Below are 24,767 nucleotides of genomic sequence, written 5' to 3'. Positions count from 1 at the left end.
CGGCGCGGTGTCTGGAGTCGCGTCCGTCCAGGTCTCCCCGCGAGCCTTGTAGCCTGCCGGTCCTCCTGCAGCCCGCCTGCTGGGCAGGGCCGGCTCGGCCGGGCCATGGAGTCCTACGACATCATCGCTAACCAGCCCGTGGTCATCGACAATGTGAGGCCGGGCAGCGGGGGGAGGGCTGTGACCCATCGCGGGGTCGCAGGCGGTGGCCCACGCGGGTCGGGCCAGGGGTGGGCCTCGGGAGCACCTCCAGGATGTGCGGGACAGCTAGACACAGCCAGGCGATCTTTGGTATTCTAGGCTGCTGAACACGTCTGTCTGGGGTGGAAGCGCTGGGCAAGTTAAGACCCCTGGTCCTTTGCTTGGTGGTCAGCTCTGGCAGCCTCATGGAGGTTGGCTGACATTTGGTCTCTTGCACACTGCTAGCTTTATCTCTTGGAGGGCCTGGTGATCTTTACAACACTTCCCAAGAGGCTGCACCCAGAGGCAAACACTGCAGGTTAATTTCCTCCAGCCACCACCTGGTGGCCTCTTTGCCGCTTTAACTAACCCCCCTCACTCTAAATGATCCTTTTGGAGAGTGCAGGACCACTTTCCCCAGGACGGAGCAGTTTGGGGTAGTAGTTTGCAAGCCTGGAAGAAAAGAGGTCCTGCTTCCCGGGGCTTTGTCTTCCAGCCTGGGTTTTGCTTGCCTTCAACGGCCCTAGGAGCTATCTAGTCTCAGAGGCCTTGACGTGGCTGGGGTTTTCTGTGGCTGTACCCAGAGCTGATGCTTCTGGTGTGTAGGCCTTGGAGCACTTGCCGGTGACACATTTCTCTTTCTGGGAACTGACTCCTTCCCACGTGAGCCCCTGAATCCCTTTGCGGCTGCCTTTTTTTGGAGCACCCATGTGGGCTCCCTTAAATCATAACTTGTTTATGGGGGGCGGGCTAGTCCTGGACTTGGGGGTGTGCTTGTGTCAGGCTACAGTGTATATCAGGCTACCTACCTGTTTGATCGCCAACAAGCTTATGGGCTCAGAGGTCCTGGCCTCCTTTGGGCTTGGAGCCCATCTCTAGTAACTTGGACTTGTTTATTTAGGCCCTGATAGAGACTGGTAGACAAAGGGTGTGAGTAGGTGACTCATTCGTGGAAGGTGTGCCAGGTTCACGTTGAAAGCCTAGGTCCAGCTTCCAGCAGGGGCAGGGACTGTCTCTGCTCTTACTACCCAAGGAACGTACTTGGAGACCACCAAGTGGTACCCCCTGCCCACAGGCCCAGTATGTGCTCTGTCTGCTGGTGAAGACAGGGATTCTTGAATAGAGAGAGGAAGGCTGAGGTATAGCATTAGAGTGTAGCTGTCTGTTTTCCTCTCCCTTCAGGTACTAACCACAGCATTCACAGAAGAGATGTGTGGTTTCTCCTCACTGATGCCCGTCTGGGGCCAGTCATTGTCGTTAACCTCCACCCACAAGATGCCCCTAACAGCTGTCTCCCCCTTGAGTCCCCACACTCCCCTGCCAAATAAAAAAACCCCAGGACAGGCAATGCAGCATCACACCTAGTTTTGAACCGCTAGTGCTTGCAAGTGATCTTCTCTAGGTCAGGTCTCTGGCTTCCTCCCTGCCCAGCCTTGGTGGAACTGCCAGCTCTCTCCACTTGGGGACACTGACTGCATCTGGAGTCATTAGCAGGAGCTAAACATTGCTTTTTCTTTCAGGGTTCAGGGGTGATCAAGGCTGGCTTTGCAGGAGACCAGATTCCTAAGTACTGTTTCCCAAACTAGTAAGTGTCACTGGGGCAGCAGTTCCCCGAGCCCCTTATTTGCTTTTGGGAATAAGAGGCCCCTGTGGTGTTACCGCTCCCTTCCAGGAGGCCAAGTCCCTCTTCTACCTGGAAGAGGAAACACTAGATTGATGGAGGTGACCCTGAGAGAGTAACTGCTAGATTTCCTCTTCAGAGCCTCCTGCCTTTGTTTCTGGATGAGTCTGTTAGAAGCAACCAGCATTGCCCTGGGGATGGGGTGTGGTGAAGGCGGGAGCAAGAATAAGAGGGACCTCTCCCGGGGGAGGGGTGGGGGAAGAGCTAAACTCCTAAGAGAGTTGGGGGAGGGTTCACAGCCACCCCTTCTTCCCTGGAAAGTTTTTTCTGATTATCATGGAGTTTGGGTGAACCCAAAAAGCTAAGCATACATTCTAAGCTATATCCCCCAGACCTCAGAAATGTTTTCTTTGGGGCTCAGTTACGTATAGCATCTAGGAACTGCTCCTGTCCAGCCCACTCCACACACCCCAGGTAGTGCCAATGGTAACAGGAATGCAGGGTGGTTCTGTCCCAAAACATGGAGCGCCCAGGTCCTGCCTGCCCACTGGGAAGGTTCCCCCTGAAGCACCTCTCAGAGCTTGAAGGATATGTCAGTGGCCTGCAGATCAGAGCTGGACCCTGGAGTGACTTTAAGAGCTCCAAGCCTCTCTGGGGAAAAGGCCAGCCTGGGCTCACAGAGGGCTTCATCTTTCCATCCCAAACTCTGAGTGGGTATCAGGGAAGGCTGTTGGCAGTCTGTGGGGAATGTGGGTCACAGTTTAGAATGGTAGCTCCTCAGATACATGCTTGCCAAGAACTGAATCTCTATTCTGGAAGCCCTCGCAGTCGGGGGAAGAGTGGCCACCGTGGGAGGGATACACCAGGAAGCCACCACAGAGTTCTGGGGCTGTCTTCCATCCATCAGCAGACAAGAGGGTGGGGTGGGCTCAGTGTGGCTACAAAAGTGTGGCCTTGCTAGAGCCAAGCCCCGACGGAATCCAGTCATTCACACTCAGCCCTCCCTGGGGAGAGACTCGTTGCTTCAGACCCCAAACTGCTTGTGCTTCTAAGACCCACGCTGCTGCCCCACTCCCCATAGGTCTAGGCTCTGACCTTTGCCCTGAGCCATTTCCCAGTGCTTAGCAGGCCACCCCCCACCCAGAGCTCTGCTCTCAGTTAGACTATAGTTTTCCTGGACATGGGTTCAGCCGTGCACCTGCCTAACTCACTGACCTGTGACCTTACAGTGTCGGACGGCCAAAGCACATGCGGGTTATGGCTGGAGCCCTGGAGGGGGACCTGTTCATTGGACCGAAAGCAGAGGTAACTGTCCCTGAGTTGAGTTCGTTGTCAATCATAGAGAGCTTGCCGGTGGTCAGAGCAACCTGTTCAGGATGTCTGTGCCTTTTTGGGCCTCTTGCCTTCAGTTTGGTTGTGTGTGTGTGTGTGTGTGTGTGTGTGTGTGTGTGTGTGTGTGTGTGTGTGTGTGCGTGTGCGCGCGCGGGCATCCCCTTTCTGTGCGATGCCAATGAACCAACATTCCTGAGGAACTCCTGGTTCCACCTCGTCGTGTCTGATTTTTAGAAACTGTATGAGAAAGAACTGATTAAGATCACAAGTCTTCTGGGGTCACAGCACTTGGGAGGGGTGAAGGCAGGAAGATCAGAAGTTCAAAGTCATCTTCAGCTACCCCCAAAAGTGAGTTAAGAATTAGAATCACCTAGGTTGGGTGGATCTGATACCTGCTCTGAGGAAGGCTGGGGGCCATTTCTTATTCTGGCTAGGATGGCCTACCTGGGGACTGCACAGCGGGTCAGACTCTGAGGGAGCCAGTATAAGGTGTGGGGGAAGAGCCAGCCGAGCACGAATAGAAGGGCACTTGAGAGGCTGTGGGAGATGAAAGCCAGCCACTGTTGTACAAGAAGCCAAGTGTCCCCTAGACGAACACCTGAGGGCAGGTGGACGTGGCATCATCCTGTAGGAGACAGATGAGGACTAATGGGAGAACTGGGCCAAGAGGCCAGAGCTCCAGCTGTACTCTGGAGGAATGATGGGCTCAGGTGGCCTAGGAGGGACAGTGCTGACAGAACATTGGCTGCAGTGCTACAGGTGGATGCCAGTCAGTGCATAAGGAGATGCTGGGGAGAGCCTAGGCAGTGAGTGAGGAACATCTGTGAGGAAAGAGGGAGTGGGATGGGCATGTTTGAGAGAATTCTTTCCCTGGGTGGATGTGAACAGTGGTTCCTAGGCAAGCGCTCTAACCACTGAGCTAAATCCCCAGCCCCTTTTATTTATTTTTTTATTCATTTATTATATATAAGTACACTGTAGCTGTCTTCAGATACACCAGAAGAGGGCATCGGATCTCTTTACAGATGGTTATGAGCCACCATGTGGTTGCTGGGAATTGAACTCAGGACCTCTGGAAGAGTAGTCGGGTGCTCTTAACCGCTGAGCCATCTCTCCAGCCCCACAGTGGTTCTTTCTAAGGCCCCAGTAAGAAACCAGACTAGGATTCCACCAGAGTCCACCCTGGGGAAGAAGGTTAGAGGGAAAGGGAGTGTAGACCTCTTGAAGCTACTTCCTGCTGATTAGAGACACTGAGCTTCTAGGGTGAATCCAGTCTTCATCGTTAGCTTCAAACAACAACAACCAAGGATGGGGGGACTGTCTTCAGAGTGGTCCCAACCCCTCTAGGGGCTCTGGCATTTATGCCTTCTCCAGAGTTCCCAGAATTTAACTATCTCAGTTGGCAGAATCATACCCCTGCTAGTGCACGAGGTATAATCACCTGCTGGGAAGCAGGCTCTCGTCACACACCTGGGATTAAAACAAAAACCTATTCATACAACTGAGCTTTTAAGGAACCCCAACTCTAACTGCAGCAAACAGTGACGTTATCGGGCTTACTCAGCGTGCAGATGAGGGGATAATCATAGGGAAACCTGAAGCACCTGGAAAGTTTCCACCCATCGTGAGTGGAACTCCCCTTCAGTTGGCCTTCACCTGCTTGTGATGTTGTCTTGCCAACAGGCACAGCTGATCTGATGAGAATGGCTGCTGTTTGGCTCAGAAGACCGTATTCTCTGTGTGTGTGTGTGTACACATCCAGTGGCTCAGAAGACCGTATTCTCTGTGTGTGTGTGTGTGTGTGTGTGTGTGTGTACACACCCAGTGACCGCCAGGCGGAATGTTCCAGGGCCTGGGCTTTAGAGCATGTTGTCATTTTCCTTCGACCTGAGAGAGCTGAGCCCTGAGCTCTTGGAGTCTCTGTACACAGCAGGAGATTACTAGTAGGCAGAGAGAAGCAAGAGGTAGCTTCATGGTTTGCAACATGTAGGGTCAGGTGCTAAGTCTGGCTTTCTCCCTGTCCTCCAGGAGCACCGGGGGCTGCTGACCATCCGATACCCTATGGAGCACGGTGTGGTACGGGACTGGAACGACATGGAGCGCATCTGGCAGTACGTCTACTCTAAGGACCAGCTACAGACCTTCTCCGAGGAGGTGTAGTGCCCACCCTTCCTTCCCACTACACTGCCAGCTTTCTGACTGCCTATTCATAGGACCTCCTGTTCTGTGGTGTGTGTATGTGTGTACACCCAGTGACCACCTGGCGGAATGTTCCAGGGCTTGGGCTTTAGAGTTGATTCATATGGTGTCCTCAGGAGGGACAGACTGTTCAGTGCTTTTAGCCCAGGAAAGCTCTTAGAGGGCCTAGCCTGTTCTGTTTGTGTGACTCCCTCATCTCTCACAGCATCCTGTTCTTCTAACGGAGGCCCCACTGAACCCCAGTAAGAACCGGGAGAAGGCGGCAGAGGTGTTCTTTGAAACCTTCAACGTTCCTGCACTGTTTATCTCCATGCAGGCCGTGCTCAGCCTGTGAGTGCCCTAAGCCCTGATGTCCCAGGAGGCAGCGCCTCATGCTCCCCTCCATGCCTTCTACACTAGTAAAAATAATATCCCAGGGGCCCCTGCGGGGTTGAGATCTCTCACCTCAGTGGCTGGAGTATAAGAATACTGACCTGGTGACAGGTACGCAACAGGACGCACTACTGGAGTGGTTTTAGACTCGGGGGACGGGGTCACTCACGCTGTCCCCATCTATGAGGGCTTTGCCATGCCGCACTCCATCATGCGGGTAGACATTGCGGGCCGGGACGTCTCCCGATACCTGAGGCTGCTGCTGCGCAAGGAAGGCGCTGACTTCCACACCTCAGCTGAGTTTGAGGTTGTGCGGACCATCAAAGAGGTGATGAAGAGCATGGGGTTGTGGGCGTGGCCATGGGTGGGGGTGGCCGGAGCTGGGGATAAAGAGCTTGGGACTTGGGAGTGGACGGGGCAGGGGAGCGGGGGTGATAAAGAGCATGTGGGCGTGGACGGGACTGGGGATAAAGAGCGTGGGGCGTGGTTAAGGAAGCCAAGATAGCAAGCTCTGTCTACAAGTGTACCTGCTACAGCCTGCTTAAGAGCCTGCCCTGCCCATACAGCGAGCTTGCTACCTGTCCATCAACCCACAAAAGGACGAGGCTCTAGAGACTGAGAAGGTGCAGTACACCCTTCCAGACGGCAGCACGCTCGATGTAAGTAGACAGGTCTGACTCCACGATGGTAGCTAATGCCAACAGTGGGACAGTGGGGGCGGAAAGGACCTGCTTCCCTGGAGATCCTGTGCCTCAGGCGTGTTCTCCACAGGTGGGGCCTGCACGCTTCCGAGCCCCTGAGCTGCTGTTCCAGCCAGACCTGGTTGGGGATGAGAGTGAGGGACTCCATGAAGTTTTGGCCTTCGCCATCCACAAGTCGGACATGGACCTCCGCCGGACGCTCTTCTCCAATATCGTGCTGTCAGGGGGCTCAACACTCTTTAAAGGTACTGTTGGGGAAATGGTAGCAAGACCACAGGCCCAGGATGTCTGGCACCTCAGAGCACTCTCTGGAGCCAGCAGTGTGCCGTTGCCATCACCTGTTTGGTAGTTCTCAGTGAGCTGAGTTTTCTGATAGGAGATGCTTTTAGCTTGTTGCATGCTAGGTCTGAGGGCTCACAACTGCCATTTTGGTACTCAGGAAGATCATGAGTTGAGTGCCAAGCCTGGATTACATGGGATGAGACACTCCTTTTAAAAAATGTAAAGAAAGAAACGAAAACAAAATCAGGCACTAAAGTAAGATTTCCTTAGCCATGGCTTTGCAGTGCTCATGACCCCATGCAGAGGACATGGAGTCAAGTGGAGCTGTGTGGCCTTAGACTATATTCCAGTCAGTCTCTGAGTAAGCTCTACCCACCCACAGCCAGGGTGCTACAGCATGGCCACTCAGCCCTGGGAGGGTGTGCAGGATGAGGGAGAGCAACAGCCTGGGTCTACAGGCCACCGTGGCAGGGGGACTGGCTGTGGTCCAGGCTTGGTCATCCTTTGTATCTGCAGGCTTCGGAGACCGGTTACTAAGTGAAGTAAAGAAACTTGCCCCAAAGGATGTGAAAATCAAGGTAGGACTGAGAGCCTCAGGACAGGGCGCTGGGTGGGCAGATGGGACCCCTGCTGGGCCTGTTGCCCATTCTGCACTGTGTCCCACCACCCATGCATGGGCCTAGCTGCCTTGGTTTAAGGGTGGCAGCTGTGTGTTCACACAATCCTTTGCTCCTCCTAGATCTCTGCTCCTCAGGAAAGGCTGTACTCCACATGGATCGGGTGAGATGGGGCTCACGGAGAAGGGCTTGGGGAGAGGCTGGCCAGGGAAAACCAACGGGCTTCTTTCCCAAGGAAAGGATGTGAGATTCGAGGACCCAGGGATGGCAGGTGGCCCATCCCACAGGAACTAACGAATATTGCCTCTCCACCCCCACAGCGGCTCCATCCTCGCCTCACTGGACACCTTCAAGAAGATGTGGGTATCCAAAAAGGAATATGAAGAAGATGGCTCCCGTGCGATTCATCGCAAAACCTTCTAATGCCCAAGGAGGGTGGACATACTGGGAGAGGGAGGAAAGGGGAGCCAGAGCCCTGACCCCTTTTGGTCTGGGTTCGTGTTCTAAGATTAGGGTCCCCTGCATGCCCTGTCCCCGGAGCAGATGGTGCAGTCATGGTCACCTGTAGCCCTCCCCTCCCCCTGTGCTCAGCATACACACAGACACAGAGATTAACGTTTAGCTGCGTGGACGGCTGTCCCAAACGGGAGCATAGGGACTGAGGAACCCAATGTTGAGTTGGTGCAAGTGACCCTCTCAGCAGGGCTACTTTGGCCTGTGGTTCCTTGCTCTGGCCTTGAAGCTCAAAGACCAGACCCACGTGTTCCACTTGCTGTAACAGTGGGGTGGGGCTAGACGCCCTGAATCTCTGGAGTAGGCTGAAGGGAGGGACAGCCAGGAGCTCCCTTCAGGGTGTTGAGGCTCACTGGTGTGTTTCCTGCCGCTGCCTCTTTCTGGCCTGAAAAGGCAAGTGTCCTGTCTAGGACTGACTAGGGGCAGTCCTACATTCCCATTGAGGGGATGTAGCCAAGGGTCAGAGCATCAGAGCCATGGGCAGCCACAGCTCGTGGTTTGCCCCACTCCCTTTGAAAGCACTACACTGATTTGCTACTCCCTCCTCTTTCCCTCGGTGCCCTGGACAGGAAGGGGTTAATGGTCTTTATTTGCTGAGGTAAAGCCATTTAACCAGGACTCAGACCCCAAGGGTAGGCATGTTCTCACCTCCCTCAAGAAAGGTCTTCACCCCCCTCTCCAGATCTGAACAGTAATTTAACACAGTTGCCTGAAAAATACTTGTTTTTATAAATCATAGTAATAATTATGGACAAGGCCCGGTGTGTGGCTCTGATTCTTGTGGCTCTGTGCTCTCATTTGCTCAGCAGTCCCTGGGCGCGTTGAGAGAAAGGACACTGGCAGAAAGCTCTGGAGCTTGAGGCAACAGAACAAGGGAGAGCAGCCTCACCCTCCTGCGAGGCTTGCTAGGGCTGCTGTGTGTGCTTCATGTGATGTGTGTTGGCAGCAGAGGTGTGCAGGTCCCAGCTTAGGGCAGGACCAGAAGGAAGGGCAGCCTAAGAATGGACCAGGTTCCACAGGAAGGAGGACAGTCTGCAGGAGGCCTGCAGGCAGCAAGAGCTCAGCAAGTAGAGAAGTTTGCTTGTTTGGTACTTACTGCACAACACATGTTTGAGGCTGATGGAGAACAAGGTACAATTTTGCCCCCCAAAAGCGTTCATCTTAGAGGAGAAAAATGCCAGCCATTTTGGAACGGTGTTGGGCCGACAGGCTGTGCCAATAGGCGGGGCCCGCTGGCTTATAAGAGCTTGGACAGTCAGTGGGTAGGGAGAGTACTTTGACAGTGAGGCTGGGGAGGGAACATTGGCAAGGAAGGGTAAATTGGTCTGTGGCACAGTGACATAAACCAAAGAGGTCAGTTGGGCTAGCATGTGGAGGATCTGAGGAAGGAAGGACGTTAGCTGTGTGCTAGGTGACAAGTTTCCACTATGGAAGACTAGTGAACAGAGCCAAGTGTTGAAAGCTGTAGGCCAAAGTGCTGATCAGGAATGTGTGCAGCAGATTCTGTGCGGCCCTGTGGTCGTAGCATAGCATCAAAAGTTTACACAAAAGCCTGTGCTAAGGGACCCTGCAAACCAGCTCCAGTGCAGGCCTCCGTTGGCACACTGGCTCCCAGCCACCTGTGTTTGGAACTTCCCTGCTAAGCTCCTCCCTCCTCATGCCCACATTTTGTCCGTCTGAGTCTGGTCTCCTACAGTGCCTCTGCTACCCATGCTTTCCTGTTAAGCCCCAGCTCACAACCCTGCTCCATCCTGCCCACCAGTGTGTTTGCTCATAATCTACTGTGCGGGTAACCACCTCAAACCTGTAATGAGTTATAAGCCATACAATAAAATATTCATGAGTCCTTATGAGTAAATCTAGCCGTGGGGCGTTGGGGGAAGAACTGCAGTTATCTGTTGAGTAGAACACAAACCAGCTGTGTAATGCTGGCCAAGTCACTTCGAGGAACCTCAGGCTGCCACATCTGGGGTCTTCTAACATCCCTACCTTAAGCATACCTAGCCTGTGTCCTGTTTTGCTTGCTAGCCCTGCTGCATTCTTCACGGGAACAGCCCCTCTATCTGCCAAAAAAAAAAAAAAAAAAAAATCCCATTCTTTAAGGTAAAGCCCTGCATCACCTCCATACTCCTCTAGCAGGGATAGCCTGGTAAGAGGTAGCCTGCTGTAATGGAAGAAGCTACAGCTGAGGAAAGCAGCCAGACTAAGCCTCGTTTTGTACTGAGTTACAGGTATGAGCTGGTTTTACTCTTCTAATGCTGACAAGAACACTTCCCTGTGTTCAAGAAAGCACCAGGTTGGGATATGTACATGGGTTTTCTACCTGTCTGCTGGGAGACCTAGAAGTAGTGACACCCCAGAAACAGTGAACATGGTGTCTAGGCCTTGGCTTCTAGTCACTAGCCTTCAGTTCCCTAAGGGGGAAAAAAAGATCCAAATGTCTCATGGCATTGTACAGAACTCAAGTGTCTAAGCAACACATGGGCCAGCTTGAATCAGGACCCCATACTCTCATCTGTAATATAACCAATACGATAAAATAGTTGTGAATCCTTAGTGATCCATGACTAAGGGCTGGAGGGATGGCTCAGTTGGTAAAGTGCTTACCATGCACTGAAAGCCTGCCATCATGTATAGACTCCTCCCACTAACCCCCTTCCCTGCCTTGTGTTGCTGCCATATCTGGGGGACTCAGATTCAGGGATTCAGGCTGTTGCTTCCTTCTGGCTACCCCCAGTACTTGATGAAAAGACCGTATTGCTGAGGATACCTACACATTGGTGATAGGGCATGTAAAAATCAGACTGGAGGGGTTGGGGATTTAGCTCAGCGGTAGAGCACTTGCCTAGCAAGCACAAAGCCCTGGGTTCGGTCCCCAGCTCTGAAGAAAAAAGAAAAAAAAAAAAAATCAGACTGGAACTGACAGAAGCTTTCTCCCTGCTGGCTCACAGCACTGCAGGGTATTATGCAGGCTGCTATGGGGGAAGAATTGTCTTACCCAGCTGGGAACTGAAATGACTGGCTCGGCAAGAGATGCCCATGGGGGCAATTGTGACACCAAAGTCTAGGGAGCAACCAACAACGGATTGAAGAAATGCACGCGTGGGCACAGCAAATCTGCCCAAGGAGTGGCTAGGGCAGCTTACTGCCTCCAGGGTGAACATATGGCTATTATTCTGCTAAAACAGCATCAAACTCTCCTCTAAATTCTCATTTAATTAGTGCAGCTCTCAGACCTTAACAGAGAAGTTAGTTTGTACAGTGGGTGGTGGTTACCACAAACTCATAACTGGTCAAAGTGCAAAGACTCCGTGACCCCTTAGAGATCTCAGACACAGAAGAGACACCTGTGGTGGGACTCCTTCCCCTCCCCAAGACTCAGACCATCACGAAGAGGCAGAAAGTTTGTATGAGCCAGAGGTTGGGAAGGACTGAAACTGTCTTCTGGCGTGGCAGGCAGGACCAGTGCACTCGGGAACTCACAGCAAGCAGCTCTGGCCACCTGCGCAAGATCAGGCCAGTCAGCCTTCTAGCATGGCTTGGAAACATGTTCATGAACTCCCACCCCGGGGTTGGGGATTTAGCTCAGTGGTAGAGCTCTTGCCTAGCAAGCGCAAGGCCCTGGGGTCGGCCCCCAGCTCCGAAAAAAAAAAAAGAAAAAAAAAATGAACTCCCACCCCTATCTGAGGAACTACAGGCCGTTGATTGCTTCTGTGGGAGAGAGTCTGTTCTTTAAGTGTTTAAGTTACTGCTAAATTGACAATGTTCCAATAGATGGCTCCACACCCACAAGTATAAAATAGCACAAATGGAAGTTGGGCTATTAAAATTTAAAAACTATAGACAAGGTCAAAAGAATGAATAAGACAGGAACTGCCCCAGACATCACAATGGAAGGAAATTCAACTCTGAACTGGACCCTCTCACTGGAAAGGACACTGAACTGCTGAATGTGGTGACACACACCTGTAATCCCAGCAAGTAGGAGGCTGAGGCAGAAGGACCTTGAGTTTGTAGCCAGCCTGGGCTATATAGCAACATTTCCCACTCACACACACCATAAAAAATAAATAAAACTAATGAACATTTAGGAAGTCGTGATGCCTAGGGATTATGTGCCTTAAATATATAAACTGTGCTTTCCTAATTTTGATAGCCATCCCGGAGGGATTAGGCAGAGTCTATAAGATGTAAGAGATGAGGTGCAGCTCAGTAGGTAAGGCACACAAGCCTGGTGTCATGAGTCAACCTCCCAAACCCATGCACAATGGATGGCCAGAGCCGACTTCACAAAGCTGTCCTGACTTTTATGTGTGCTACAGACCATATGGTCACAAACTATGTGTACGCATGCATGCACACAGAATAAACTTAAAACCAAAACCAAAAGCCACACCAGTGGTGGCATGCAGCCTTAATCCCAGCGCTCAAGAGTCAGAGGCAGGCAGGTTTGAGCCAGCCTGGTTTACACAGAGTTCCACACCAGTCAAATCAAAATAAAAACAAAAACCATACATACACAGATGATGGAGCACCAGATTGGCAATTTGCAAGTGGTCCTAGAAATGTTTATTCCTGAACTTGCAGGACTATCTAATGACTATTTTCCCTTGTGACAGGAGACAGAACCAAAGGCTCAGATGAAGCCCTCTTCTGTGCAGAACACGGCACTTCCTTCCAAGCCCAAGTGCTCCTGGGAGGTACAGGAGCTACTCAAGCCCATGTGGTTAGATAGCCAAGTGTTCTCAAGTCCCACCCCCCCCCACACCCCCGGACTGCTTCCGTGGGATGGATGGCCTGGGTCCTAAGCCTTGTAGGTCTTGGGTAATTCCAAAGTGCAGCTAAATTAGAGGCCTATGCATGGACTCAAGAATTTACTAGTCTTTTAGTTTATTGATGCTATAAAAAGTTAAATCACGAATGTAGCAACTTAGGACATAAAATCTTTGCTATCTCACACACCAGCTCAACATGGGTCTCACTGAGCTAAACTCAGAGCGTCTGTCTGTAGGCCTTCGGACCTGGAGACTAGGTAATCACTCTTGCCTGCCTTCCAGAGACCATTTGCATCTCTTGGCTCATTTATTCGTGTGTACCTATGCCACAGCACATGTGTGGAGGGCAGAGGACCACACATGGGAGTTGGTTCTGTCCTGCCATCGTGAGGGTCCCTGGGATCAAACTTGGTCATCAGGCTGGGTAGCTGGTACATTTGTTTACCTGCCGAGCAAGAGGTAGCCAGCCAGCTGGCCCTAGCTCCAAGGTCAGCAACCTCAATTCCATCTACCTTAATTCCTATTTCTCCTATATGCTGTATGACCTAAAGTACGGACAGGGTTGGGGGTCGGGAGCAGAATGTGGACACCTTGAGGGGATTACTGTTCTGCATATCACAGCCTGGAAATGTCCTGGAGACTTTACTTTCTGTGCGGTAACAATTGTTAAAAGCAGCGAGGGGGATTTGGCAGTGAGAAGCCTGGGAGAGCACAGACTGACCTAATGATCTAGATCTTTCTGCACAGTGTGAAGGAGTGTGAAAACAGCGTGGTGTGCACCAGGCTGCAGACAGGAGCGCTTCCCAGCAGTATGCACAGTCTTCAGTGTACAGCTAGTGAGGAACAGCACTGAGTAAGATTTAATAGCTCTGGGGATTCCCTTCCCACAGGAAAGGCCAATCGATGCCTGAGTGCCTGGAAGATGATCACTCACAGAAAAGATTGGGAGCAAAGGCTTAGACTACACCTTCTACAGGCCACCAAGATGGTGGGCCTCTCTCCTCAGCTTGCCATCCCTGAAATCAACCCTGAAATTATGTATGTATTATTTAATAGATAGTAACCAAAGTCAACTCTGGCAAATTTCAACACAGAATGATAAGATATTCCCATTTTGGGGTTGGGGATTTAGCTCAGTGGTAGAGCGCTTGCCTAGGCCCTGGGTTTGGTCCCCAGCTCCGAAAAAAAGAAAAAAGGAAAAAAAAAAAAAAGGTATTCCCATTTTATAGGTCTCTGCTTTGAGAATTCACCATTTCATAAACTGGCTGGCTGAGATGAGCTGTTGTCCTCCCCAGTTTATATTCCCACGAGTATTTCTAAAGAAAAACTCCTCACACAGAAAAATTTAGTAAATACCTTGATACCAATACTAAGTTCAAATTATCATTATTATTTTATTGGGTAAAGTCTGTTACCCAGGCTCAGGTAATCTCTCAAGTGACTGGGACTTCCACGACATCACTGTGTCCAGCTTAGTGTCTCTTTTTCTTCATTCTCTCTCCTTTAAAAGGAGCCATGACAGGTGCAGCGATCACAGTGAGGGGTCTCTGGGGGACAGAGTGGACTGGAGCCCTACAATGTCCTTCCCCTAAATCCAGTGTCAGGGTTGGAGTGGCTCAGGAGTGTATGGCTCAGGAGTGTGTGGCCCAGTCATTCAGTCATTAGCAGAGCAAACAGAACCATGAAGGCCCGAGTGAGATCAGCATCTCCTCACTGGTCTTGCCCCTAACAACCCCCTTGGTTGGTCTACCATTATATAAAAGTTAAAGTTTAAATTTTTTTTAACCAGGTGGTGGTGGCAGATGCTTTTAATCCCAGCACTCAGGATCTGATTCAAGGCCAGCCTGGTCTACAGAGCGAGTTCCAGGACGGCCGGGGCTACACAGAGAAAAGAGAAACCCTGTCTTGAAAAACAAAAATATAAACAACAAAAGGTTTAAAAAAAATTTTTTTTAAATAAAAATCTAACAACTCTATACTGGTTTTACATTCTAAGTGGATGTCAAGCCAGAATAGGTGCTCTCAATTAAAAAAAAAAAAAACAAAAAACAAAAAACAAAAAACATAGAAATCAGACTAGCCAGCCATGGAAGGAGCCAGTGCGTTGGCTAGTCTTTATTAGAGAGACGTTTTCCTTTACATTCTGAAATGTTAAACCAGGGGTGGGCTCAGTGGACCATTTGGTAGGGCACCAACTTGTAATGTGTTCCACAGTTGGGGCATCGCTGGCTCTCGCCTTGGTGCAGCCAGAACCAGATGACAGTGCAGTTGTCCTCTTCACCTGAAAAGGAAAGACGGCTCAAAGTCATCCAGCACCTGGGTACCAAGGGAAGCTCTCAATGCTCACCTCCTTCCTTCAGATACCCAGACATAGCAACAAAACTGCTGCTGACTAAGTGACTACATCAAGCTCTGCTCCTTCAAATGAAAAAAAATGGACCTGAGTCTATCTGTAAGATAACCACGTATGGGGTCCCTGTAGGTTCTAACAATCCTAGTTCCTACGCAGAATTCCAAAACAGGATCTGTACTCATATGTATCCCTAGTGCCTGAAACAAACAGTACCTGACATACAAGTTTGTTTATATATATATAATTTTTCACACACACACATAAATATACATATTTGTATGCACATATAGTCAGTCACACACACATATCTGAAGCAATTTATAGATGTTCTGTGTAGCAGGTTATAAACAAAATGGGCCAGAAAATAAAAACAAGGTAGTGGGCTGGAGAGATGGCTCAGTGGTTAAGAGCACTGACTGCTCTTCCAGAGGTCCTGAGTTCAAATCCCAGCAACCACATGGTGGCTCACAACCACCTGTAATGGGATCTGATGTCCTCTTTTGGTGTGTCTGAAGACAGCTACTGTGTACTTATATATAATAAATAAATAAATCTTTAAAATAAAAATAAAAACAAGGTACTTACAGATGCAGCCCACTATTCTCTTGTTGCTAACGGATGGGACTAGATTGGGGTCTTCCTTGGTGCCCGAAGCTGCCTTTGGAGGTAGCATATTGTATGGATCCTGAAAGAGACAAGTGATGACTGTTGTGACAGATAACCCCTGCCACTGCACTGCAAGGGGGCTGTTCTACAAGCTGAGTTGTCAGGACCAAAAGCTGGCTGAAAGGAGACTCCTCTGATCCCATCCAGGCCCAAGGTCTCCAGAGGACACAGAGCTTCTCACCAGTCCCCTCTGTGCTGCTATCATGATCTCCCTCTCCAGCCCGGTAGCCTGCTCCTCATCAGTAGGGACACCACCTAGAAGAAGAAAAATGAATTATGGGACCTGATATGACCAAGATGAATACGCGCTAAAAAGATCAACACGGGAAAGGTGACATTATACGGTTCTTTGGTGGGCTCCCAAGCTACCCATTTCCACAGTCCCCTAAGCCCACTGAGGCATGACTCCTAAACCGAACCGGTTTTCCCTTCCTATCGCGGAAGCTTGGTTTTCGACTTTCCCTAAAATCAAGTCAATGACAGTATATTGGCTGGAGGCGGGCAAGTGATTTGAATGTCGGTCCAGCGCTTTCTCTTCCCTCCAAGTCCCTATCTCCCAAGGTCACCCGGCACCTTCCAGTTAGGGCATTTTGAAAGCGAGGTCAATCGGGAGAGCGGCCGAAATTACAGCAAGACCGGGCGGGGCGCCGGCTCCCGGAGACTAAGGTGGTCAGCAGGGCTCGAGGGAGCTCTAATGGCCGACCCCGCTCGACCGCCCATTACCAACCACGTCGGAGGCCAAGGACACCGACCTGGCGCACCCAGCTAGTCACCTACCTCCAGAAGCCATGGAGCGGGTAGCGGCCACGCCACGGGGTCCGTGGGCCCTCAGGGCCTGAGCCGCCAAAGCGCCTACTCCGCGAAGTAACCTTGAAGCCATCTCGCTCGAGACAAGCAGATGCACTTCCGGGAACAGACAGAGCAAGACAGGCGGGACTTCCGTTGGTAGGTGTCTAACAACGCCCAGTCAGCCTTCCGCTTCCTGCCCCCGGCCAGCCGAAGAAGCGCTAAAGGTAGATGTTGCACATGCGCAGCTCTGACTCTTCGCCGGTCGCGCAGACTCCCGCCGCCTTGGGGGCGTAGCGTCAGTTACCGTGATACCTTGTGGCTATCGTGACTGTTCCGCTTGCTGCTCGCGCCCCAGAGTCGAAGCCACTTAGTAGTGGAGGTGCTGTGGAAGCCGAAGTCCCTCTCAGTTAGGGATTTGAAGCACGAATGGTACAACCTTGGGCGTGAGCTCGGGAAGACTGTTGAGTTTGTTATGCCTGTGAGCTGCAGGTTCGTGTCTGCAGACAGAGCTTTAGCCATTACCAACTTGTTGCAATGGCCCACTGGGTCAGAATTTGACAGGACCTCCCCACAGTCTTAGCCTCAATCCCCGCGCCTCCACTCTCTTGTTTTGTTTTGTTTTTTAAGCACGGTAACACTACGTAGCCCTGGCTGACCTGGAACTCCCTATGTAGATCAGGCTGGTTTGGAACTCACAGAGATCTAGTTACCTCTGCTGGGATTAAAGGTGTTGCACAGCCCTCAATTTTCCTGCTACAGTACTGTCATGGGAGGTGACGGTGTTGACCCCAGGGAGGGAAGAGGGGAGGGAGGAGTGCGGGGGGGGGGATTTGGAAGCATGGATGTAGGATACCGCCTGGTGGCCACTCTATGAAGTTATGAACAAATAAGGATTCTAGGAGAAGGAAAGGATGGAAGGAAAGTTAATAATACAAGTGGAAATCACAATAAGCACTGTAGCCAGAGTCTCTTAATTTAGACAGAAAATATCCCCCACTGCACACAGGTGAAGCATGACAACTTGTGGCAGAGCGTTCACTAGAGACTTCCAAACACTGGCTTCTTCATTTTATTCTCGTTGTGGAACATTCCCGAAACACTCTGGCTGCGTACAACATCTATGCTTCCCTAATTGCGTCCCAGGGATGGACTCTTAAATACTTTGCAGAGGCCTGTCATAATATCAAATGACTTTAGTAAATCCTGCCCTTGGACCAAATATATAGTTTATAGGGCTTGGGACCCCAAAAGGTAAATTTGAGGAAAACTACAAAGGACTAAATTCCTGGGTGTTGCCATTACCCCTTGTAGGTTATTTTCAAAAGGGTCTGGTGGAACTTTCCTTCAGAGGAACTAACCTGGTCTTTGTGGCTGCCCTCATCAAGAAAAAAAAAAAAAAAAAGTCTATACCGGAGCTCTAAATTTCTTGACTCTGTTTGAAGATGTGCTTACATTTTGCATGGTTTTCATTGCTACTTCTTTATCCCCACTACAATTATCTGGATTAAAGTGGAAAAATAATTCCTTAATTCAAGGCATCTTTCCCCCTGTGGAGAAATTATTTTGTGCCTGTATTAAGAGGAAAAAAAAATCCAGGCAGCCCCATCAGCTAGCTCTGCCATGTTTTCTCCTTTAAGTAACACTCAGGAAAACTAAGACTAGATGTCTTAGTTAGGGTGAAGAGACACACGGTGACCACAGCAACACTTATGAAGGAAAACACTTCATTGGGGCTGGTTTAAGGTTTAGAAGTCTAGTTCCTTATCTTCATAGAGGGAAACATGACAGTACACAGGCAGACATGGTGCTGGAGAAGGAGCTCAAGACTTCTACCTCTGGATCCACAGGCAGAAGGAAGAGAGACTCTGGGCCTGGCTTGGATTTTTGAGACCCCAAAGCACACTTCCTCCAACTAGGCCATAGTTCTTAATCTCTGTCAAGTAGTGCCATTCCCTAATGACTGAGCCTTCAAATATATGAACCCACAGGGGCCATCTTTTTCAAACCACCACAGCCAGCAAACGCACATTGTAAAAAAAAAAAAAAAATCACATAACACAAATAACACAAACTGGCAATTTGGCATTTATTCTTTCTGTCCCGCCCCCTTCCATACTAAACCTGAATTTCTCAACCTCAGCACCATTAATATTTTGAGTCTGGAAATGATTTGAAGCAAGGAGGGGTTGAGGGTTTCCTTTGTGTATTGTGGGACTTGTGAGCTCTACCTCCTGGAATTCTCCAGGGTGGCAACAGAAGTATCTTGAGTACAAAGGAATGCATATACACGAGATGTATTTGCTTGTGAGATAAAAATATAAATGATTGAGAAGTTGCTTTTCTAATTTAACAGAATATTTTGTGGACATCCCTTCAGATCAAAACATAAATATAAGATATATCGCATAATATTCTTTACGGATGTGCTGGAATGGCTCCAACTGTCCTCCTGGTGGATACTGAGATTTCAGAGGTTTTGTTTGAGCTCAGTCAGAAGCACCAGAGACACCATGCGGTTGAGCCATTGCTGTAGAGTATTTCTCTAGGCTGGTGTTCTACCACTGAACTACATCCCAGCCCTTTTTGATTTAGACAGTAGTTCTTAATCTGTGGGTCAGGACCCCTTTGGAGTTCGAGTATTAGAAATCCTACATATCAGATATTTACACTGTGATTCACAACAATAGCAAAATCACGGTTATGAAGTATCACTGAAATAACTTTATGGGTGGGGTCACTACAACATGAGGAAATGGATTACAGGGTCACAGAAAGATTGAGAACCCTTTTTTTTTTTTTTTTTTTTTTTTGACAGTCTCACTCTGTACCGCAGGCTGGCCCTTGAACTCTTTTTTTTTTTTTTTTTTTTTTTTTTTTTGGTTCTTTTTTTCGGAGCTGGGTACTGAACCCAGGGCCTTGCGCTTCCTAGGTAAGCGCTCTACCATTGAGCTAAATCCCCAACCCCGGCCCTTGAACTCTTAACCTTCCTTTTTTCCACTTCATTTTTTAAAAAAGATTTATTTATTTATTATATATAAGTACATTATAGCCATCTTCAGACACACCAGAAGAGGGCATCCAATACCATTACAGATGGTTGCAAGCTACCACATGGTTGCTAGGAATTGAACTCAGAACCCGGAAGAGCAGTCAGTGCTCTTAACCACTGAGCCATCTCTCCAGCCCAGTTCTTCTTTTTATTATTTTATTTTTTATTAAGATGTATTAAAGAGTGGTGGTATCATCCTTTAATCTCGAGACTCAGGAGGCAGATGCCAGCAGATCTTGGTGAGTTTGAGGTCATCCTGGTCTATGGAGTGAGGTCCCAGTCAGCTAGGACTACACCGTGAGGCCTTGAATGGAGTTTTCTGCATGTGATATTCCCAAATGTATATGGCAGGCAATAATCAAAGCTAGCTTTCCTTTATGCCCTTCCCCTCCTCAGCCTTCCCAGCTTCTAGCAATTACTATCTGTCTTTGTTAGGGTATCATTGCTGTGAGCAGACACCAAGACCAAGGCAACTCTTATAAAGATAACATTTAATTGGGGCTGGCTTACAGGTTCAGAGGTTCATTTTTGTTAAGGCGGGAACATGGCAGCATCCAGGCAGGCATGGTGCAGGACGAGCTTAGAGGTCTACATCTTCATCTGAAGGCAAACAGAAGACTGGCTTCAAGGCAGCTAGGAAAAGGCCCACAGTGACACACCCACTCCCATAGGGCCACATCCACCCTCACAGGGCCACACCCACTCCCACAGGGCCACACCCACTCCCACAGGGCCACACCCACTCCCACAGGGCCACAACTCCAAATAGTGCCACTCCCTGGGCCAAGCATATTCAAACCATCACACTGTTCTACAGTTAGGGAAACTTATTCAGCTTCCACGTGTAAGAGGAAACCTGTGGTGCTGGTTGTTCACTCTGCGTCTGTCTCTTCTGTCACTTGACACAGTATCCTTCATGTCTCCACATTTTGCTGCAGATGATGAAGCAAGTGCCTAAAACACAGTGAATGTAAGCTAGTGGTAAATGTTGGCCTAGAGGTGTTCTATTCAATGTGCTCATGGTTTTATCCTTTCACAAAAATGGAATTCTGGGGCCAGGAAAATGGCCAAGAGCAGAAGGAGTTTGATACTTGGAACCCCCAGGGAAGGAGAGAACTGACTCCCACAGTCATGCCATAGTACACATGTGCCCACAGACTTTACACTGAATGAATGAATGAATGAATGAATGAATGAACGAACGAGAGGGGAGAGGAGAATCCTAGACATGAAAAAAAAAAAAAAAGCAAGCTGGAGAAGTTGCTCGGTGGTTAAGAGCACTGACTGCTCTTCCAGAGGTCCTGAGTTCAAATCCCAGCAACCACATGGTGATTCACAACCTTCTGTAATGAAATATGATGCCCTCTTCTGGTGTGTGTGAAGACAGCTACAGTGCACTTATATATAATAAATAAATAAATCTAAAACAAGAAAAAGAGAAAAAGAAAAAAAAGAAGCTGTTACCTTTGTGAATACGGACGTTGAAGGGTCGACTTGGAGGGAGCTGGGCCGTGAGGCAAGGCAGAGGTTGGGGGCGGGAGTGCAAAGAACACTTCTCATTATCTGTTTTGACTCTTTTGAGTTTGTGTTTAACTCTGTGACTGTGTTACTGTAATGGTTATTCCTTGTTGTCAACTTGACTATATCTGGAATGAACTATAATCCAGAATTGGAGGGCTCACCAGATCTTGAGGCTGGAAGACAAGTTTCTTAAATGAATCTTGGTATGGAGATGTTGAGGCATAGTGGCCATGAAAAGTTTAGACTCAGGCAAAGTAGTACACACCTTTAACCCCAGGACAGTAAGGCAAGGAGATCTCTGAGTTTAAGGTCAGCCTGGGACAAAGCAAGTCCCAGATCCACCTTTAATCTGGGACGCACCTTCTGCTGGAGACCTACATAAGGACATTGGAAGAGGGAAGATTCTCTCTTCTGCACCTGTTTGCATTTACTTGCCAGCACATCTGTTGGAACCCACTTCTGCAGAAGACCAGCAGAAACAACTAGTCTCATGGGTCTGAGCAACTACTAGATCCTTGAACTTCCCCTCCACAGCTGACCATCATTGGGTTAGTTGGACGACAGACGATAAGTCATCACCATAAATTCCCTCAATATAGACAAATAGTCCATGAGCTCTGTGACTCTTGAGAACCCTAAGACCTGTTCAGAAATTATGATATTCTTTTTCAGGGGAACTGTTTTGCTTTTTTTCTGATTCTTATGTGTTGTCTGTCTGTCTGTCCGTGGATCTGTGTCCTTAGTATGGTCAGAATCACCAAAGCTGAAATGGTGGGGTCAAAAGACTCTTCAGTTGATTGGAGAGATGGCTCGGCTCAGTGATTAAGAGCACTGACCGCTCTTCCAGAGGTCCTGAGTTCAAATCCCAGCAACCACATGGTGGCTCACAACCATCTGTAATGGGATCTGATGCTCTCGTCTGGTGTGTCTGAAGACAGTGTATTCACATACATAAAATTTAAATCTAACAACAACAACAAGGCTCTTCAGGTTCAGATCTGCTGCCTGTGATAGAACTCTGACCTCTAGTGGCCCTAGAGGCCCTGGACACCATTGGAAGATGCATGCTGGGCAATTTTTTAATTATAGTGGGGGTGAGGAGGTAGAGGCTGCTCAGGCCTGCTAGGCCGAAGCCTAAGACCCCTCTGGCAGCCTCAGGAGGACGAGACCCGAGGCTGACCCTCTCTGGTCTGCTGTTTGGAGCCAAAAGCCTTTCAGGTCAGAGTGAAATGTTTTATGCAGACACCACAAATCCAAACTGGGTCATCTGAAATTGCTGCCAGCATGGAGCCTGGCTACCACAGGGCTCAGTGGGGTTAGACTAAGACGCTTATTGAAAACATCTTTTATTTTATGGAATGGAGTCTAGCGTGACAGCTGGGCAGCTGAGTCAGCCCCTACCCCATTTTCAGGTGCCTCACTGAGTTTTCTGAGACCCACTCAGAACCTAGGGTTGTCAGTGGTAAGGATTGTGCAGGGCCGTGGGAGGGATTCGGGTGTGAGACAAAAGCCCACACCTTCCCCCCCCACATACCCCGAACACCCCCATTTCTACCATTGAGCTCCACTGGCAACTCAGAGGGACAGTCTAGACCCCAGGAAATCCTTTGATATCCAGATGTGGAGGAAAGCACCCCTCCCCTCCCCCCAGCACAGAGAGCAGGGGAACAGTTCAGGGAGGTTCTGGGAGGGCGGAGTGCTCAGCCTTGTTCTGTCTGGACAGTCTCTGCTTCAGCCTAGACTTTTAGCCCTAAAGCTACCTGTTTTACTGTGTTAAGAGAACAATTCGCAGTCGTGGGTGGTAGCTAACCTCCATAGCTCGCCATTTGGAACGCTGGGGAAGGAGACTTAGAGTGAGTTCAAGGCTATGTAGTGAGTTCAAGATCAGCCTAGGCAGAGGGAGGGATGGAGGTGGGGAAGAGGGGAAGGGGGAGGGGGAGGAGGAGGAGAGAAAGATTGATTCTGACTCAGTAGTCTCACCAAGCAGGTGTGGGCACACACACATGTGGTTCCCTAGAACACGATCAAAGGAAGTAGATCCTAAGAGGAGAATGGGTCATCAGCTGGCAGGTCAGCTGGAGAGGGCAGTCAAGTCTACAGGGTCTGAAGCAGTCTGGCTTACCAAACCACAGTTTCCACTCTTTCCAGGATCCCCTGGATGAATGCAAATATCCTAAAGACACAAAACTGGAACATGGGAAGTCCCTAAAATGAAAGGAATCCCCTGAGAGATTTGGGGAAAGACAGGTCAGTAGAAACAACAGCCCCAGGGTCCAGTTGGGCTCTCAGAAACCTACAGTGGCTCTGGGCCCCAGCAGGTGGCCCTACAGTCTGTTTCTTATCTGGAAACTGGTTACCTGCACCCTCTAGTAGGGCAGCAGGCAGCAAACGGACTCTGTCCACTGACTTGCTGGGCTTGGCTCTGTGGCTTTCTGTTAAACTTTCAAATGATGCTCATTAATAGAAACCCCCCTGTACTGGCTGGTTTTGTGTGTCAACTTGACACAAGCTGGAGTTACCACACAGAAAGAAGCCTCAGTTGAGGAAATACTGCTATGAGACCCAGCTGTAAGGCATTTTCTCAACTAGTGATCAAGAGGGGAGGACCCAGCCCACTGTGGGTGGTGCCATCCCTGGGCTGGTGGTCTTGGGTTCTATAAGAAAGCAAGCTGAGCAAACCAGAGCAAGCAAGCCAGTAAGTAACATCCCTCCATGGCCTCTGCATCAGCTCCTGCTTCCTGACCTGCTTGAGTTCCAGTCCTGACTTCCTTTGGTGATGAACAGCAAGGTGGAAGTGTAAGCTGAATAAACCCTTTCCTCCCCAACTTGCTTCTTGGTCATGATGTTTGTGCAGGAATAGGAAACTTGACTAAGACACTGCCTAAACATTTAAGATAGCCTGTGCTTTCCAAAGGAAAGTAAGGAGCCCAGAGAGGACTGGCTGATTCCTTGAGTAAACCCAGCCCTCATGAGGCTAAGGCAAGAGGAGATTGGCTATTTTAATTGGAGTTTGAGGTCAGCCTGTGGTGCACAGTGACTACCTGTCTCAAAATCAATTAATGAAATTAAAAGTAAAAATGCTTGAATTAACCAGACCACTATAAGAAATAAAGGTCAAAGAGGAAGACTCCCCCAGCACTCTAGGGCAGCTGTAATCCTGCCCATACCGTCCTGGCCACCAAAGAAGGGCTCCCTCGGGAGACAGGTTTTGCTAAAATCTCAGAGACAGGCTGGCAAAACTCAGCTCCACTGCCCTCCTTCCTGGAGAACAGGGCTGGCAGATCATTAATTAGCTACAAGTAATGCCTAATTAAGTAGCGGTTCCTAAGAGTGTAGGGCACGAATTTTTCACTGAAGACAGATCTGGCTGAGGTTATACCGAAATAACACATGTAAATGGCCTCGCTCAATGTTAGATGCTGGGACAGGGCTCAACCAGTGTTAGCTCACTGTCAATCCTGGAGGGTCGACATCCCTTAAGCCTCCTCTCATTCACACTTGCATGTCCACACTGATGTCCACACCCAGAACAGATCGGTTCTCAAAGCAGAAACATGGCCAATGCTAACCGCTGAAGGGCGTCGAGCTACGCACAACTGCAGCAGTGGCCTCGACTTTTGGAAAAGTGAGATCATTTGGCCGCTGAATGCTAGCTGTGCGTTCCAAAGAGTTCAAATCTCCGCACCTTCCCTCCTCTCTTGGGCCACAAGCCCAAGCTATCCTTGCCGAAAAACCGGAAGTCTGGCTGAACTTCCGAAGCCGAGGGGCACCACGTGACCTGCGTGCACGTGGAGGTT

The 24,767-nt window shown here is 49.6% G+C and overlaps 2 protein-coding genes and 1 long non-coding RNA gene across 5 annotated transcripts; 1 reads left to right on the top strand and 2 right to left on the bottom strand.

Moving 5' to 3' along the window:
• On the top strand, positions 1 to 9,667 carry Actr1b (actin related protein 1B). Its single transcript, NM_001039028.2, has 11 exons — positions 1 to 153; positions 1,701 to 1,765; positions 3,031 to 3,106; positions 5,162 to 5,287; positions 5,538 to 5,662; positions 5,816 to 6,032; positions 6,271 to 6,363; positions 6,476 to 6,650; positions 7,204 to 7,265; positions 7,427 to 7,467; positions 7,625 to 9,667. The coding sequence occupies exons 1-11, from the start codon at positions 106 to 108 to the stop codon at positions 7,725 to 7,727; spliced, it is 1,131 nt and encodes a 376-aa protein (NP_001034117.2). The 5' UTR covers positions 1 to 105; the 3' UTR covers positions 7,728 to 9,667.
• A 5,013-nt stretch (positions 9,668 to 14,680) lies between these two features.
• On the bottom strand, positions 14,681 to 16,507 carry Cox5b (cytochrome c oxidase subunit 5B). The gene is made up of 4 exons (NM_053586.2): positions 16,389 to 16,507; positions 15,793 to 15,866; positions 15,531 to 15,630; positions 14,681 to 14,873 (listed from the first exon to the last, which is right to left on the bottom strand). Exons 1-4 carry the CDS (start codon positions 16,489 to 16,491, stop codon positions 14,761 to 14,763), a joined length of 390 nt encoding a protein of 129 aa, NP_446038.1. The 5' UTR covers positions 16,492 to 16,507; the 3' UTR covers positions 14,681 to 14,760.
• A 3,415-nt stretch (positions 16,508 to 19,922) lies between these two features.
• LOC120094668 (uncharacterized) lies at positions 19,923 to 24,717 on the bottom strand. 3 transcript variants are annotated; one of them, XR_015629471.1, is made up of 4 exons: positions 24,473 to 24,717; positions 20,914 to 21,143; positions 20,277 to 20,403; positions 19,923 to 20,049 (listed from the first exon to the last, which is right to left on the bottom strand). It is a non-coding gene; the product is annotated as an uncharacterized LOC120094668 (long non-coding RNA). The 3 variants fall into 3 exon arrangements; XR_015629470.1 differs by having other exon boundaries at positions 19,924 to 20,049; positions 20,306 to 20,403; XR_015629469.1 differs by lacking the exon at positions 24,473 to 24,717 and having other exon boundaries at positions 19,924 to 20,049; positions 20,306 to 20,403; positions 20,914 to 22,335.
• Positions 24,718 to 24,767: the final 50 nt, after the last annotated feature.

The sequence above is a fragment of the Rattus norvegicus genome, chromosome 9 (assembly GCF_021556685.1).
Source record: "Rattus norvegicus strain SHRSP/BbbUtx chromosome 9, alternate assembly SHRSP_T2T, whole genome shotgun sequence".
Lineage (NCBI taxonomy): Eukaryota > Metazoa > Chordata > Mammalia > Rodentia > Muridae > Rattus > Rattus norvegicus.
The sequence above is the reverse complement of the archived record's forward strand: the minus strand, read 5'-3'. Positions and strand labels throughout refer to the sequence as shown.

Bases quoted from the DNA above. Each gene is read 5' to 3' on its own strand.
- Actr1b (NM_001039028.2), top strand. From the start codon at position 106: ATGGAGTCCTACGACATCATCGCTAACCAGCCCGTGGTCATCGACAAT. The intron at 6,033-6,270 runs GTGATGAAGAGC...CTGCCCATACAG, and splicing joins TTGTGCGGACCATCAAAGAG to CGAGCTTGCTACCTGTCCAT. The intron at 7,468-7,624 runs GTGAGATGGGGC...CCACCCCCACAG, and splicing joins CTGTACTCCACATGGATCGG to CGGCTCCATCCTCGCCTCAC.
- Cox5b (NM_053586.2), bottom strand. From the start codon at position 16,491: ATGGCTTCAAGGTTACTTCGCGGAGTAGGCGCTTTGGCGGCTCAGGCC. The intron at 15,867-16,388 runs GTAGGTGACTAG...TTCTTCTTCTAG, and splicing joins CCGCTCCATGGCTTCTGGAG to GTGGTGTCCCTACTGATGAG. The intron at 14,874-15,530 runs GTAAGTACCTTG...TTTCCTTTTCAG, and splicing joins GAGAATAGTGGGCTGCATCT to GTGAAGAGGACAACTGCACT.